Source organism: Haplochromis burtoni, unplaced genomic scaffold, assembly GCF_018398535.1.
Source record: "Haplochromis burtoni strain Fernald_Lab_line unplaced genomic scaffold, NCSU_Asbu1 Contig_79, whole genome shotgun sequence".
Classification (NCBI taxonomy): Eukaryota; Metazoa; Chordata; class Actinopteri; order Cichliformes; family Cichlidae; genus Haplochromis; species Haplochromis burtoni.
In genome coordinates, this window is record NW_024582440.1 from 1,052,954 (window position 1) to 1,066,758 (window position 13,805).

Sequence of the window (13,805 nt, forward strand, 5' to 3'; positions counted from 1 at the left end):
CCCTGGTTAGAGGCTAGCTCAGGGTTCCTGTTCACAAACCACAAGCGAGCTTTAACTGGTACCCAGCAGGTCATTTTGGTCCCTGAGGTGAAGAAACTGTTAAATCCAGTTGCCCCTTTGAAAGAACACAAAGGATCTGCAGGTGGACACACATTACCAGACCTTTTTCAAAGGTATTATTTGAGTACAGATGTGTCCTATTACACTATATCAGATCCATCACTATGTCTGTTAATTAGTTTAATTTTTCAATTAAAACAGAGAGCAAGAGAAAAACAGTTAAAAAACAGAACCTGGAAAGCATTGCTCCATAATCTAGTGGGTCATTACAAACACTTCCTGCCACTGAAGAGATCAAATTGTTCTCTTTTATTTATTTATTTATTTTTGATCTCACCATGTTTGAATAACTATAGAAAGTAAAAGTTCTTAGGATTAGGAAAACAGCTTTCTAACTTTTAAAACTGCTGTATATATAAGATGCAGAAGATATATCATAGATGTGAAGACAAGTAATGTTTTTATTATGCTATACACAATGTTGCTCATGCTTTTTATTTTGCATTTATATTTTGCATTAGATTGTGTATGTGTTTAAATAATTGTTCATATTTGTGCAGTACACATCTATAAAACTGTGAATTATGGCTACATTCATAGATAGAAAGACGGTAAATAGTATGCGTTCTGTACACTTTATAATCTGTTCGTGTCTTTCCGACGTAGTTTACGTCTAGCGACGTCGCCGTTCAACCATGTGACCTGTGAGGGTGTTTGTTAACTTTTCCTTGTTATCCCGATACGACACCGCTCTATATCACGACTTGCACCCTTTTGTTAAACAGAAGCTAAGAATTTAAAATTAGCCGATAAAAAATGTTTTAAAATTATTTCTTTAATCGATAAGAGCATTACCATGCACAACAATTTTTCAAATAGGACCCAAGTGGAAGAGAAAAGCATTTAGACTACCGCCCACCTACAACTATCGGTGTGTCTGGAACACAAAAACGAACTCCTCCAGTCTAACGCGGGAAACGCTGTTGTGTTGCTTCTGATTTTTTTTCAAACGAGCCGCCACCGCCGCGCAAAACCACACATTTTACGGATATTGTTATGAACAGGGTCTGCAAATGACTCTTTCTTTTGTTTTTAGCTACTTCGCGCTGACCTGAGATAGTTTATCCTCAGTCAGAATTAAGTCTTAAACCTGTGGCGCGTGCAGACCGGATGAAGAAGCCTTGAGCAGCAGTTACTTACATGGTTATATGTGAGGTTTCCCTCAGTAGCTACCCAGCTTTCGTTAGCTTCGACACAAAGAGCTAAAAGGCTAATTGCCGCTTAAAGACCTGCGCTTGGTACGAGATGGACTCGTTTCAGAAAGTTGAGAAAATTGGAGAGGGCACGTATGGGGTTGTTTACAAAGCCAAGAACAAAGTGACGGGAGAAACTGTCGCTCTGAAGAAAATCAGGCTGGACACGTAAGTAAACAAACTATTGTTGTTTATCCTCGGGCTACCAGGCTAACGTTAGTTTTCAAGTTTTACTGTGCCGAAGAGTTGATGTAATCAGTTTACTCACCTCGTGGCTCCATCAGGGCACGACTGTTTCATCAGTTAACTTCCTACAACCACACTGGACATAAGAGCAAAGTCTTCATGGCCACAGAAGGAGCAGTTCTTACATAGGACACCTACATAACCTTACAGCTCATATGAGCTTGTTGTGTTGTATTAACGTGTAACTTGTTATAATATAAAAACACAATCCGTAAATAACAGTAAAGTGTCCCAGATCTAAATCGCCATCATTTTCCTCAGGCTGCATCAGAAAACCTTACTGAAAATTCAGATGTGCCGTTAGTCAAAGTTGCTTGCTTTGTGACCTTTGTTTCAAACCAGAGAAAACTAAATCATTAGCGTGTCTAATCTGTGCTAATTTATAAGGTGCGCTGCTTAAAGGTGTAGTGTTGTTTCTTTCAGCTTTCAGGACTTGATCAGCTGTCAGACTGCCAGGATACTAAAGTACATGCTTGGCTTAGATAAAAACCTGTTTCTTTTACCGTTTGTTCATTTCAGGGAAACAGAGGGTGTACCGAGCACAGCTATCCGGGAGATATCGCTTCTCAAAGAACTCAGTCACCCAAATATTGTCAAGTAAGTGCTTATGTTACAGCTATGTCTAAACCATGCTTGCAGTATTCTTGTTTTACTTGTTTGATGTTGCTTTTTTTTCAAGCCAACTTACCTGTCAACATGTTGCAGATTACGCGATGTTATCCACACCGAGAACAAGCTCTATCTTGTTTTTGAGTTTCTTCACCAGGATTTAAAAAAGTTTATGGACTCCTCCTCAGTCACTGGTATCCCGCTGCCTCTAGTAAAGGTAACCATCACAGCAGATTTGAATTCATACTTTCAGCAGTTAATACTGCTAAGAATTGTACTCTGGAAGTCAGGCTTGACTCAACTGAGCATATTTTGATGTGTTTGCAGAGCTATCTTTTTCAGCTGCTGCAAGGCCTGGCTTTCTGCCACTCTCACAGGGTTCTCCATCGAGACCTGAAGCCCCAGAACCTCCTCATCAACGCCCAGGGTGAGATCAAGCTGGCTGACTTTGGCCTGGCAAGAGCCTTCGGAGTACCCGTCCGCGCATATACACATGAAGTAAGGCGTTGACAACCTACCTAAGTAAATGTTAGAGTTATAAGATTATAAACGGCTAGAACTTCAGATGTGCTTGCTCTGCTTTCATGTGGTCTCTACTATGTAGGTTAATGGCACCTACAATTTCTTAGCTCAGTGCATGCAACAACTGTTTACTCCTGTGATATTTTTCAGGTGGTAACACTTTGGTACAGAGCCCCAGAAATTCTCCTGGGCTGCAAGTACTACTCCACAGCTGTTGACATCTGGAGTCTTGGATGTATTTTTGCTGAAATGGTAACATACTTTAATTATTAACAGCAAAAAAGAAAAAGCTCCAAAATGAACAAAAGACACCAACCATGTCTCCCTGCCCACAGGTCACCAGGAGGGCTTTGTTTCCCGGTGACTCGGAGATAGATCAGTTATTCCGAATCTTTCGTACTCTGGGGACGCCTGACGAGACCGTCTGGCCCGGAGTCACATCCATGCCTGACTACAAACCAACCTTCCCCAAGTGGGCTCGGCAGGATTTATCAAAAGTGGTGCCTCTTCTTGACGAAGATGGAAGAGAACTGCTCGGGGTGAGAACATTTCTGATTTATTGGCACTTTCATTATATATTCATGGCCAAAGAAGTTGGTCTTCTTTCTGCTTTGCCTATCTGAATATTTTCTCCTGTGAAAGTGTCCCTTTCAGACTAGAGAGTTGACCACTGTGCACCCTGAACAGTGTCATGAACTCCACGACTTGTGTTAGTTTTTGACTGAAGCACGTGGCTGTATTCATTGACTGCTTTTCTTTTTTTTTCTCCCCAATCTTACAGGAAATGCTGAACTACGATCCAAACAAACGGCTGTCTGCCAAAAATGCTCTTGTGCATCGATTTTTCCGTGATGTCTCCATGCCACTTCCCCACCTCAGACTCTGAGTCGTGCAAAATAACAGGCTCTTTTAATGCCAGCTATATCTAAGCAATAAAGACTCGCCATGCTTCAGGTTCATGACTCAAATGGACGGGAAAAAGTGGACACTACAGAATACATTAGATTCTTCAGTAACTAAAACCAGCCCTCGAGAAGCAACTTGTCGTGAGAGTGTCACTGTTTCAATGTTTATCATAGTTTTGAGGATTTAACTGTAATTTTCAATATAATTATTTTGCATATTTATATGCAACTTGTCATATTTGATGTATTTATGATGGGCTTTGAGTCAGTGCAGGTTGGGTAGACCCATTCTATTTGTATAACATTATATTTCCAAATTTTAATGGTATGTTGTCTTTAGCATGTCCATCTTGAAGTAATAGGTTAGTTAGAATTAAACGTGATCAAACAAGTTTGTGGGGTAGTGCAAATAACGGTGGGTGAGCAGCAGCTGATTACGATGGGCTGAAGTGAATCGGTCACAACTCCAATGAGGGAGTTGAGATGAAAGCAGTGGTTTTCTAGCTTGGTTTGAGTCCCAGTTATTGTTAATTGATTTTAAAAGTGCACCTTCATTTAATTACTGGTGGGATTCAGGTTTAATGGCAGGATTACTCAGCAAACTCAGTCAGGTATAAAAATGTTCCAAATGTATTGTAATTCAGATTTTATGTAACTGTTGCCTCTTTTCTTACTGTCAATTTTAAGCCGTTTTTACAAATGTTTATTTACAGTTTGGAAAAAATAAACTTCTTTAAACTTCTTTACTGGTTTTATTGATACATTATAAACTCGACCAATTTTTATTTTGGACGGGTGAGCGAAATCTTACACTTTGAGACAGATGTAGAAGTTTTACCAAGCGCTTTATAAAACTCAAATACCAGTCTCACAGACTGTCTGGTTGTGAAATTATTTTCATGCTTCATTAAGCTTTGGCCAGTCGAGCATACAAGACCATGTCTGCAGCCTGCAGATGGACTGAAGTACTTATGATGAATGTGGTTTTTAAAAAGCTTGATTCTGTAATTTTATCATTCTTGGAAATTTCAGGCAATCATTAATGATAAAATTATATGAGAAATTAAATGTTCCAAAGACTTTTGGACTGGTTAGGAAAGCAGTCTTACAAATTAGATGCGATGTGAAGCAAAACGGAAGTTTAAATAGTTCACTGGCCACTCAGCTGCTGAATCAACCAATCAAATGACGACAGCTCAGTGCATTTAAACATGGTCAAGATGGTCAAATTGTGCTGCCTGTTTTGTTGTGTTGTTGTCAACACGACAAAATTGGTTGACTTCACATTTTAAACATCCAAAATCAAAGATGTGTTGGAAAGCAGTATGGCGTGACAATTTGTCTCTATTGCACCACTTTGTCCTGTGCGGTCTTCTTAACCCCAGAGGACAACACACGTTACTAAAATCAATAAAGCACTCATAATTCAATTAAATTTCTTCAGATTTATTATAATCATGAATAACATAATATTCAACAACCACTATTATTTTCACACCATTTGATATCTGTGGTCCATCTCTTTATAAACACTGTACCCAGCTTCTGATGGCTGTTTCCAGCAGGATAACGCTCCACATCGCTCAATGCGGCAACTGTGTAGCAGTCAAATCTTACATGGATACTTAAATATTTCTATATCAATCTTTATATACTGTACATAGAAAAACACTGACAGCCTTGTTTAAAATGGTTAGTCTGCCAGTTATTTTTATAATGAACAGTTATTAGGAAAAAATATAGCGGGGGAAAAAAGGAGATATAAGTGTAGAAGAAATGGCAGTAAGAAAGTTATGTTCAGATATAAATTAATAAACATCAAAGAATAGTAATCGCAATAGTGGTGCTGTTTGCTCATTTTTTGGGTGGTATTTAGCAAAAATGCACATGTGCTCAACATGTGGGAAGAGTGCAGATAATGCACAGGGTGCTAGCCTGCTGTTTCTTGCACATACAGTATCCTAATGTCGGAGTTACATTTTTCAGCTCACCTTACACAGTGGTTGTATTTTATGTTAACAGTGCTTATGATATAAATCTGAACACTAAAAAATATTAAATTAACAAGTTACAAAAGATAACATTTCCTAGGGTGTAATTAATGTTGTGTATTTACTAGCACGGACAAGATTACTGTGAATGCTGCACAAAACTGTCATGTTAAAATCCAATGGAGTCAGTACAAATGAGCTGAGAAGGAAGATTCAAGAAGCTGGATTCAGTTGAGAAGCACTTGGGGTATAAAGATTCATGTTGATATGACAAATATCAGGTATAGAAGTGGCAGGTTTGACAGGTTTTATGCTATTAAAAGGATGTGTTGAATATTTGCCTCATATCTGTGAACACACAAAAGTGCCTGGAGCCACTGCAGAAACTTAGACAGCAGCTAATCATGGGTAAGTACAGTATATCTGTTTCGGTCCACTCAACAGCAGATGGAGAAACAACTCTGAAGATGGAAGCACGGTGTAGTCTCGTTAGAAGTGGGGTTAAGGTAGCCACAAAACACCAGATATCACAAAATAAATCTGAGCTTTTTGAAATTAGTTCTGAATTTGTGAAAAGAAAATTATGATGCATAATTACAGTCTCACACTCCTGAATCTTGGCTGTTTTCTTCCTCTTTTTTCATCCTGATCATCTCACAATCAGTATTTTTGTACCATCTATGTATTGTCGACAATAAAGGTTGAGTATTTTCTTCCCTTCATATTCTCAGATTTATTTTTCTTGTATTTCCTTTTTCCATTTATTTTTTTTTTGTAAATATCATATTGTGGCCCACCAACAGTACCTTAACTGCCCACCAGGGTGCAATGGCCAACACTTGGGGAACCACTCACGTTTCCTTTTTGTTGTAATGAAGCTTTGTCACTTCCTAATAACGTCTATGTAGCATGAAAGAATCATCACAGACTCTTGTTCATTTCTTAGGTTTGTCTCCTGCCTCACAGTCCCTACAGTAAATGTTGTGTTATTGCAGCTTCCAGGTTTTATGAGAAGTGGATTACAATGTTAGAGTCCAAGATTTTATATTTAAGCTGTTCTGAAACTCCCTGAAAGGTGAGAAATGATCTTAAATTCTACAAAATCGTTAGTTTTGAGACCTCATCTGTAGTTTAGAAGCTAAAACCTCTCAGAATACAGCGTTAGGGCTCTTTTAGAGAAGCTCAGATCTCTAGTTTCTTCTTCATGGTAAGCTTGTACAGGATCTGGTAGCCATCATCCCAGGCGTAGAGCAGCTTCTCGTGGGGATTGTACTTCAGACTTGAGTGAGATCCGTAGCGTTTTGGAAAGTAAACCAGCGGTGCATCTTCACTGGTCACCATGTCGTTGACGTCGAACACACATTGTACTCGTGAGCGTCCAGCCTGCTTGGTGTTGTACACCACATACAGAGTGCCACAGATGACAAAGGCCGCCTCTGCATTCTCTCTGGGACAATTTGTGTCCCACATCTGCTCAATATCCAGTGAGGTGGTGTCCATTTTAGCCAGAGAGATGTACCTTTCATTCTGCTGTGTGGCGTAAATGGCCCACAGGCCCTCCTCATCCACAGCCAGGTCAATCACCGTCTCTGGGGTCAGACCATACACGGGGACGTGGTCCTGCACAGGAAACACTGCACTGTCTGTCAGAGAGTTATTCTGCAGGTCATGTTTAACCACCTTTAACTCGTCAGCCTGACTCATGTAATACACGTAGTTGTTGTAGACCACGTGGCCTGTTCCCCTCCAGGCTGACGGCAGCTTCACTGTACTGGACAGAGACATGCCCGACGAGCGGGTGAAGTCTTGCACAGAGGCAAACGCGTGGATGATGTCGTCTTCCGTCCCATTAAAAATGTAGACCTTCCCAGAGGCCCTGTTGGTGTCTTTAGTCCAGGTGCCCTTTTGCCCTCCGACTCTCTTCAATATCTTCATGGCTTTTATGCTGGAGATCATGTCGCTGCAGTCTGAAACAGAGAGCAGGACAGGCTTTACTCGACACAGCTGGCAGTTTTCAAATATTCTAGTCACGTCTGTACTATTTATAGCTGTGGTTCAGAAAGAACACCTCGTTTTATTTCCATTAGATGTGGCATACACATTCATGGTTCCCATGAAAAACTAATAACATTCCCACCAGTCATCAGCGTCAGCTCTGCTTTCAGTTGAGTGTTAATTAGATAAAACAGCCAGTAGCTAAATTGGCTATAAAGCATCATTTTCCTTTTGTGTGATTAATAAGTTTGTCTACTGTCCATGAAAGAAAAACCAATAAAGAGAGAAATGTTCCTGCGCCCATAGATTAAACTACTCATTTATTAGAAAATTAAAGTAAATTTAGCTCATATGCATTATAAATATGGCTGTCCTCATATTGTGGAAGGACGGGTACTTCCATGAGAAAACCCATTCAGGGATCAATTTATCCCACAAACAAGTTTCTGTGTTCTCAATTCTTTATCATTTGAGGGCCGAAGCATGGCCAAAACTGAAGTTTTTGGCTTTTTTGCTTGAAGAGCTTTTCATAGAGGAGTTTGTTTATTACAGCATGTCAAAATCAATCCTTTGACACAAAACAAAACAAAAAAAATTTGTTAGATCTCAAATATGCACTGTCCAATCTGTCCCAAACTTCATGTGCAGAATCCGAGCTACGTGTCAGTATTAGGTCACACTCATAATGCCACCGTGGTATCTGGAAATCAGCTGTAGGTGATAATCATCATTAAATGTAAATGATCATCAGGTTTTCATTGTGGGTTCCACACATGGTAAACAGCAGCATGACATATAATTAGTGGGTGTTCTCAAACACCAACTAATGGACACAGGACGTGTTAGGTAACTTGTTTATGCAAAACTAGTTACAATCCAGGAAACATGGCATCCAAATTCATGCAGGAAACATCTTGACTCCAGTAAAACTCGACATGCATGAAAGTGCAGGAGCACAATCATTGCTGCTTGTATTTTTAATTCTGCATTGTTTTTACATCAGCCAGACACCCTTGCACTGGTGACACATTCCTTTAGTTAACTGTAATTAATTGCTTTAATTTTATTTTCCTGGCTTGTAAATGAATTCTGCATGCAGTCCTGGTGCCATAAAAACGCACAAGCTTACCGAATGTGAGTCTGTCTGACATTAAAGAGAGTTTGCACCATTTCCTCCAGCTTTACACAGATTGCTAAAAACGACAGTGCCAAGCTATTTTTAGAACATTCCTTAAAAACTAAAAGGCACTGCCTCTCAAAACACTTAACACTTAAGTGACACTTGGGATCACTAAATGTAATTTTAAGAATAAAAGAACTTTCATTTAATGCAGCATTACATTCATCTGAAATGATGCAAATTGCAGTAATGATTACTGGAGTTATCAAAAATCGTTTATGATTTTTAATAATAGAATATCTACTCAGTTGGACAGGAAAGAAAGAATCTCTTTCTCTGTCATCTCAAACTGGCTATTTAACATTATTATTATTATTTTTTTAAAACAACCCAATTCCCAGTGGTAATCGGAGCACTTGGGGCAGTGAACCGTGAACTGGCCGAGTGGCTTCATCAGATCCCAGGAACAACATCTGAGACCTCTGTCCAAAAGAGCACAGTCCTGGGAAAGCAAAGATACTGCAGAGGACCCTCAAGCTCCCAGGCCTCTGGCAAAGGACCCAAGCTTTAAGGATAAAGCTTGGGTCCTTGCGGGGCGAGTTGGGAATTTTTAAAATATATATATGAGTTGGCTCTCATAGACAATGAAATAAATATGCAATTACTGGCAACCAGGTACATGTGTCTAACAGCTTGTTAACCCAGATATCTAATCAGCCAATTACATGGCAGCAATAGCATTTAGACATGTGGACGTGTTTAAGACAGCCTCTTTAAAAACAGCATCAGGATGGGGAGGAAAGGTCATTTCAGTGACTTTGAACGTGGCAAGGTTGTTGGTGTCAGATGGGCTGAGTGCTTTCTGAGTATTTCAGAACGTGCTGATCTGCTGGGATTTTCCCACACAGTCCTCTGTAGAGTTTACAGGGAGGTCAGAGGAGAATAGCCAAACTGCTTTGAAATGATAGGAAGGCGACAACAAATGTACAACATGCGGAACTTCAAAGAAGATGGATTACAGCAGAAAAAGACCACATCAAGCACCACTCCTGACAGGTAAGCAACTGGCAACTGAGGCCTGATTCTACAATTCACACGGGCTCAGCAAAATAGAACAACAGACGAATAGAAAACTGTTGCCTGGTCTGATGAGTCTTGATTGATGTCAGGGTCTGAATTTGCTGTAAACAACATGAAAGCATGGCTGCATCTAGCCTTGTGTCAACAGTTCAGGCTGCAGGCTGATGGTGGTTTAATGGTTTATAGGATGCTTTGTTGTCACACTTTGGGTTCCTTAGTACCAACAAAGGATTGTTTAAACACCACAGCCTACCCCAGTTTTGTTGTTGACCCTTCATGACCACAGTGTGCACATCTTCTAATGGCTGCTTCAGCAGTGCAATCATCATGTTACAAAGCTCAAACCACCACAAAATGGTTTCTAGACAATGACAATGATTTCAGTGTACTCAAATAACCTCAACAGTCACCAGATCTCAATGCTGTAGAGCTAGATTTGGTGGAACCAGACATGCATATCATGGATGTCCAGCTGAGAAATCTGCAGTAACTGTCTGATGTTGTCACGATAATATGGACCAGAATGTCTGAGGAATGTTTTTAGCGCCTTGTTGAATTTCTGCCACCAATATTAAAGCAGTTCTGAAGGCAAAAGGAGGTCTCACCTGGTCCTAGTAAGGTATACCTAATAAACTGTCAGCTGACTTGAACTGTTGGTCACATTATTCATGCATTGCTCAAGCATGTCATGTTCATCCCCAATAAAAAATAAATAAATCAGGGTATTTAGTAAAGATTTCATTTCTCACCTGAGAGTTGTGAATATTTGGACTTCTGTTTCTCCTTCACCACAGTCACCTGCTGCTCTATTAGCTTGTCGTCCACATCCACACACGGCTGAGCCCCATTCTGTGTCTCCAGATAGTCTAATTCCCGCTCGACCCGGTCCACCCTGGTCCCCACGCTGTCTATATTCATCCTCAGTGCCTCTTTTTCTTTGTCCAGGTTCTCCAGCTGGGAAACCATCTGCTGCTTCAGCTCCCGCAGCTCGGAGGCATAGCGGGTGGTCTGCTCGTGCCACAGAGAGATCCTGTCCTGTTTTAACAAAGGTGGTTAGTCATAACTGAGATATGATCAGACATGTATTCCCTGTTTGTATAGCACTCAGAATAATAAATAGGATGTGTGTTATACAGTGAGCTTGAGTGGATTTCTAGAGAGCACTGACTGCAATGAAAACACCATAATTTGATGTCCTTTTCAGGCTCAGTAAACACTGTGGTAGAAAGCCATAATAATAAGAATAAAACCCATCTATCAAACAACCGGCTTCAGCCCACACGTGGCAAGTTTCCACCCAGCTCGAGTGTCTATGAGCTGAATGCAGAGTACAGCTGGGTGCTTTGTGGTCGAGCCTGACCCATGACCCCGCTGTGGAAGAAGGAAATGAAAAGAGATCCTTCCCACAACATGACATGAGCTGAGACTGTTAGATGTGGGTAAATAGCATTTTTGGGAGTTCAGTTTAATAAAGTGTGTTAAAAAGGTTCGTGCTTCTCATTTAAATTAAATTACAGACATGACTGACAATCAGTCAGTCTGTTCTTGTGTTTTAGTTTTGTCCAATTAAGCCAAATACATTTGTGTCCATCATAGAAAAAAAGGTTAGCCCTGGCCCTTTTTGTTTTTTAGAATATCTCTTTGTGATGCCAGAAAACTACTTGCCCTCAAAAAAAGTTTTTTCACTGATGCAATTTTGCATAAACTCTTTTTTTTTGTTGGTAACATACGTGCACGTATACCTTGACTAAGGAAACTTCAGAGGCCCATTTCTAACTCACAACTCGGACAAAAATGCCACAGTCCCCGTACCCTTAAAGGAGCTGTATTTTCCAGTAATTTCTCCAGGATTTGGCCACATCTGCATTCCATTGCCTCTGTCCCTAGAAGTTTCCTTTCAGAGGGACTCTGGAGCGCAGGGCTCGGCAGGGAGGTAAAGAGAGTCTTACCTCAATAGCAAGCAGCCTCCGCTCCAAGTAGTCAATCAGTGCTTGGTGCTGAGCTGTGGCAAAGCACGCCAAAGTTACCAAGACAACAAGTCCTCTCATTTTGTGTCAGCTCAGTCTCTTTTAACTCCTGTAAACTGAAGTTCAGTTAGAGTGTGCCGAGGAGCCAGCAGATTCCCAGAGGTGGGCTGGAATGTTTTACTAAGCTGTCTGGGAGGAGCCAATAACATCTGTGAAGATGGAGGCGCACAGTCTGTGCTTCTTATTTCTACCTTCGACATCCACACCTGACAAACAAACTGAAAAGCTAAACTATACATATCATAATGCTTAAATACATGTTTAGGTTTCAGGAAGTTGGAACATCAGCAGCACCACAAGGAACTAAAATGTGAATTACAGTGATGAGTCAAGGAGGTACAACTTCAGCATAAAGGGCAAGAAACCTGCAGTTGTTTTTGATCTCTGTCACAAAGTCTCTGCAGCATTTACTCTGAAAAATTAAAAGTTTTTTATACTTAGACTCTTTTTTAATGAGACTTTTATTGGGAGTGACCAGGATTAGAAATGTGTACATCAGAGGGACAGCTCAGGTTCAGCAGTTTGGAGACAAAGTTAGAGAGTTAGAAAGTTAGAGATGGATTGAGCAAGTGTAGAGGTGGGATAGTGGATATTCTTGACAAAGGAGGTTGAATATGGAGCTGCTAGACTGGAGAAAAAGAGGAAGACCACAGAGGAGGTTCACGGATGTAGTGAAGGAGGGGTGAAGTTAGATGGAGGCAGAGTATCTGCTATAGCGACCCCTATAGGACGTAGCTGTGATACAAATACGATTTTTATTGCATGTCTTTAAAAATGCTTACATGCCCAAATGATGCTAAAAGTGCATTTTGTTGATTTAATCTACTCTCCTGTGCACACTGGTTGTAAAGCAATATGATCCCATTGTCAACTGAACACTGTGATGGACTGACAGTGTGGCCTGCACTCGCTCTGTGACGAATGGGATAGGCTTCAGCTCTGTCTTCAGCTGGATGGATGTCCACAAAATTGCATTTTAATAAATAACTATAGTGTGATTCATTTAACTTTACACATCCCCCACATGTGCACTATCTCTGTTATAGATCAATAAGCATAGTTGTGCAGGGCTTATTCGATTGGCCTGCTGTTTATATAGCACTTTCCTGGCCTTACTGATCACTCAAAGGACTAAAAGAGTACCCACATAGGCACAGGGAGACATGTATTGCACATTGCTGCAAGTGCAAGTACCATGGTTATACCATCTGTCTCGAGAGGACAGATGCTGTGATTAGGAACTAAGATATTTCAGCTGCAAAAGATTCAGCTTCACTAAGTGTGACATACACATTCAAACTACAGCTTCATTAGCTTATTATCAAGCGTTAGCATTTTGGTTTCCTTTTCTTTTTCTTTTTCTTTGGTGTTCATGTATTTATATATTTATTTATGTATGTCTGAGTCATCTATGTCTGATACCGCAGTACTCCTTCCTGGTTTATATGAAAGCAGTGACTGAGGGTGGAGCCTGATTCAATACAAAGTTTAAAGAAAAGCTAGACTTTTTCTCCACTGTTTAAAATGGTCTGATCGGTCCGTATATGTGCTTTCCTTTCCTTAACTCAGATTGTTGAGTTAAAATGTGAATATTACAAGTGTGTCTGCAGTGTTTTCCAGCTGTATTAGCTCTCACAGCAATAAGATGTCGCCTGGATAACAGAAACCATAGTTAGAGCAGTGAATTACAGGGAAAGAGAAGCAGATAATGTGTCTGGTCTCCTCTCTAATGATATGGCATACAAACATATTTCTAAAATGTGTATTTATTTTGTTTTTCCAGCTTGCTCTAAAACTATATCTATGTATGTTGTTTTACCCCTGTCATTTAAAAATACAACTATAGTGCAGTGAAGAGGGGGAAGAGTCAAACACTGGGTCGCTGCATTTAACACTGTGGTATATCGTCGCCTGTTAAACCTGTGAGCACCCGTAATTATGAATGTTATAATATATTCTTCCAGTTTTACAGGTGTATACTTCATGAATTTTGAGGG

General features: G+C 40.2%; 2 protein-coding genes across 2 annotated transcripts; one reads left to right on the forward strand and one right to left on the reverse strand.

The window, feature by feature from the left end:
- The first annotated feature begins 1,010 nt into the window (after positions 1 to 1,010).
- Positions 1,011 to 4,566, forward strand: cdk2 (cyclin-dependent kinase 2). Its single transcript, XM_005924793.3, has 7 exons — positions 1,011 to 1,481; positions 2,079 to 2,156; positions 2,265 to 2,385; positions 2,496 to 2,666; positions 2,841 to 2,942; positions 3,026 to 3,229; positions 3,472 to 4,566. Exons 1-7 carry the CDS (start codon positions 1,366 to 1,368, stop codon positions 3,574 to 3,576), a joined length of 897 nt encoding a protein of 298 aa, XP_005924855.1. The 5' UTR covers positions 1,011 to 1,365; the 3' UTR covers positions 3,577 to 4,566.
- Positions 4,567 to 5,020: 454 nt separating this feature from the next.
- Positions 5,021 to 11,932, reverse strand: olfml3b (olfactomedin-like 3b). The gene is made up of 3 exons (XM_005924786.3): positions 11,731 to 11,932; positions 10,531 to 10,816; positions 5,021 to 7,553 (listed from the first exon to the last, which is right to left on the reverse strand). The coding sequence occupies exons 1-3, from the start codon at positions 11,827 to 11,829 to the stop codon at positions 6,769 to 6,771; spliced, it is 1,170 nt and encodes a 389-aa protein (XP_005924848.1). The 5' UTR covers positions 11,830 to 11,932; the 3' UTR covers positions 5,021 to 6,768.
- Between the last annotated feature and the right edge of the window lie 1,873 nt (positions 11,933 to 13,805).

What these genes read in the sequence shown, in the direction of transcription:
- cdk2 (XM_005924793.3), top strand. Translation starts at nt 1,366, where the DNA reads ATGGACTCGTTTCAGAAAGTTGAGAAAATTGGAGAGGGCACGTATGGG. An exon ending in TCCCGCTGCCTCTAGTAAAG is followed by an intron (nt 2,386 to 2,495) that starts GTAACCATCACA and finishes ATGTGTTTGCAG; the next exon opens with AGCTATCTTTTTCAGCTGCT. An exon ending in TCCGCGCATATACACATGAA is followed by an intron (nt 2,667 to 2,840) that starts GTAAGGCGTTGA and finishes GATATTTTTCAG; the next exon opens with GTGGTAACACTTTGGTACAG.
- olfml3b (XM_005924786.3), bottom strand. Translation starts at nt 11,829, where the DNA reads ATGAGAGGACTTGTTGTCTTGGTAACTTTGGCGTGCTTTGCCACAGCT. An exon ending in GGAGGCTGCTTGCTATTGAG is followed by an intron (nt 10,817 to 11,730) that starts GTAAGACTCTCT and finishes TTGTTAAAACAG; the next exon opens with GACAGGATCTCTCTGTGGCA. An exon ending in CAAATATTCACAACTCTCAG is followed by an intron (nt 7,554 to 10,530) that starts GTGAGAAATGAA and finishes TCTCTGTTTCAG; the next exon opens with ACTGCAGCGACATGATCTCC.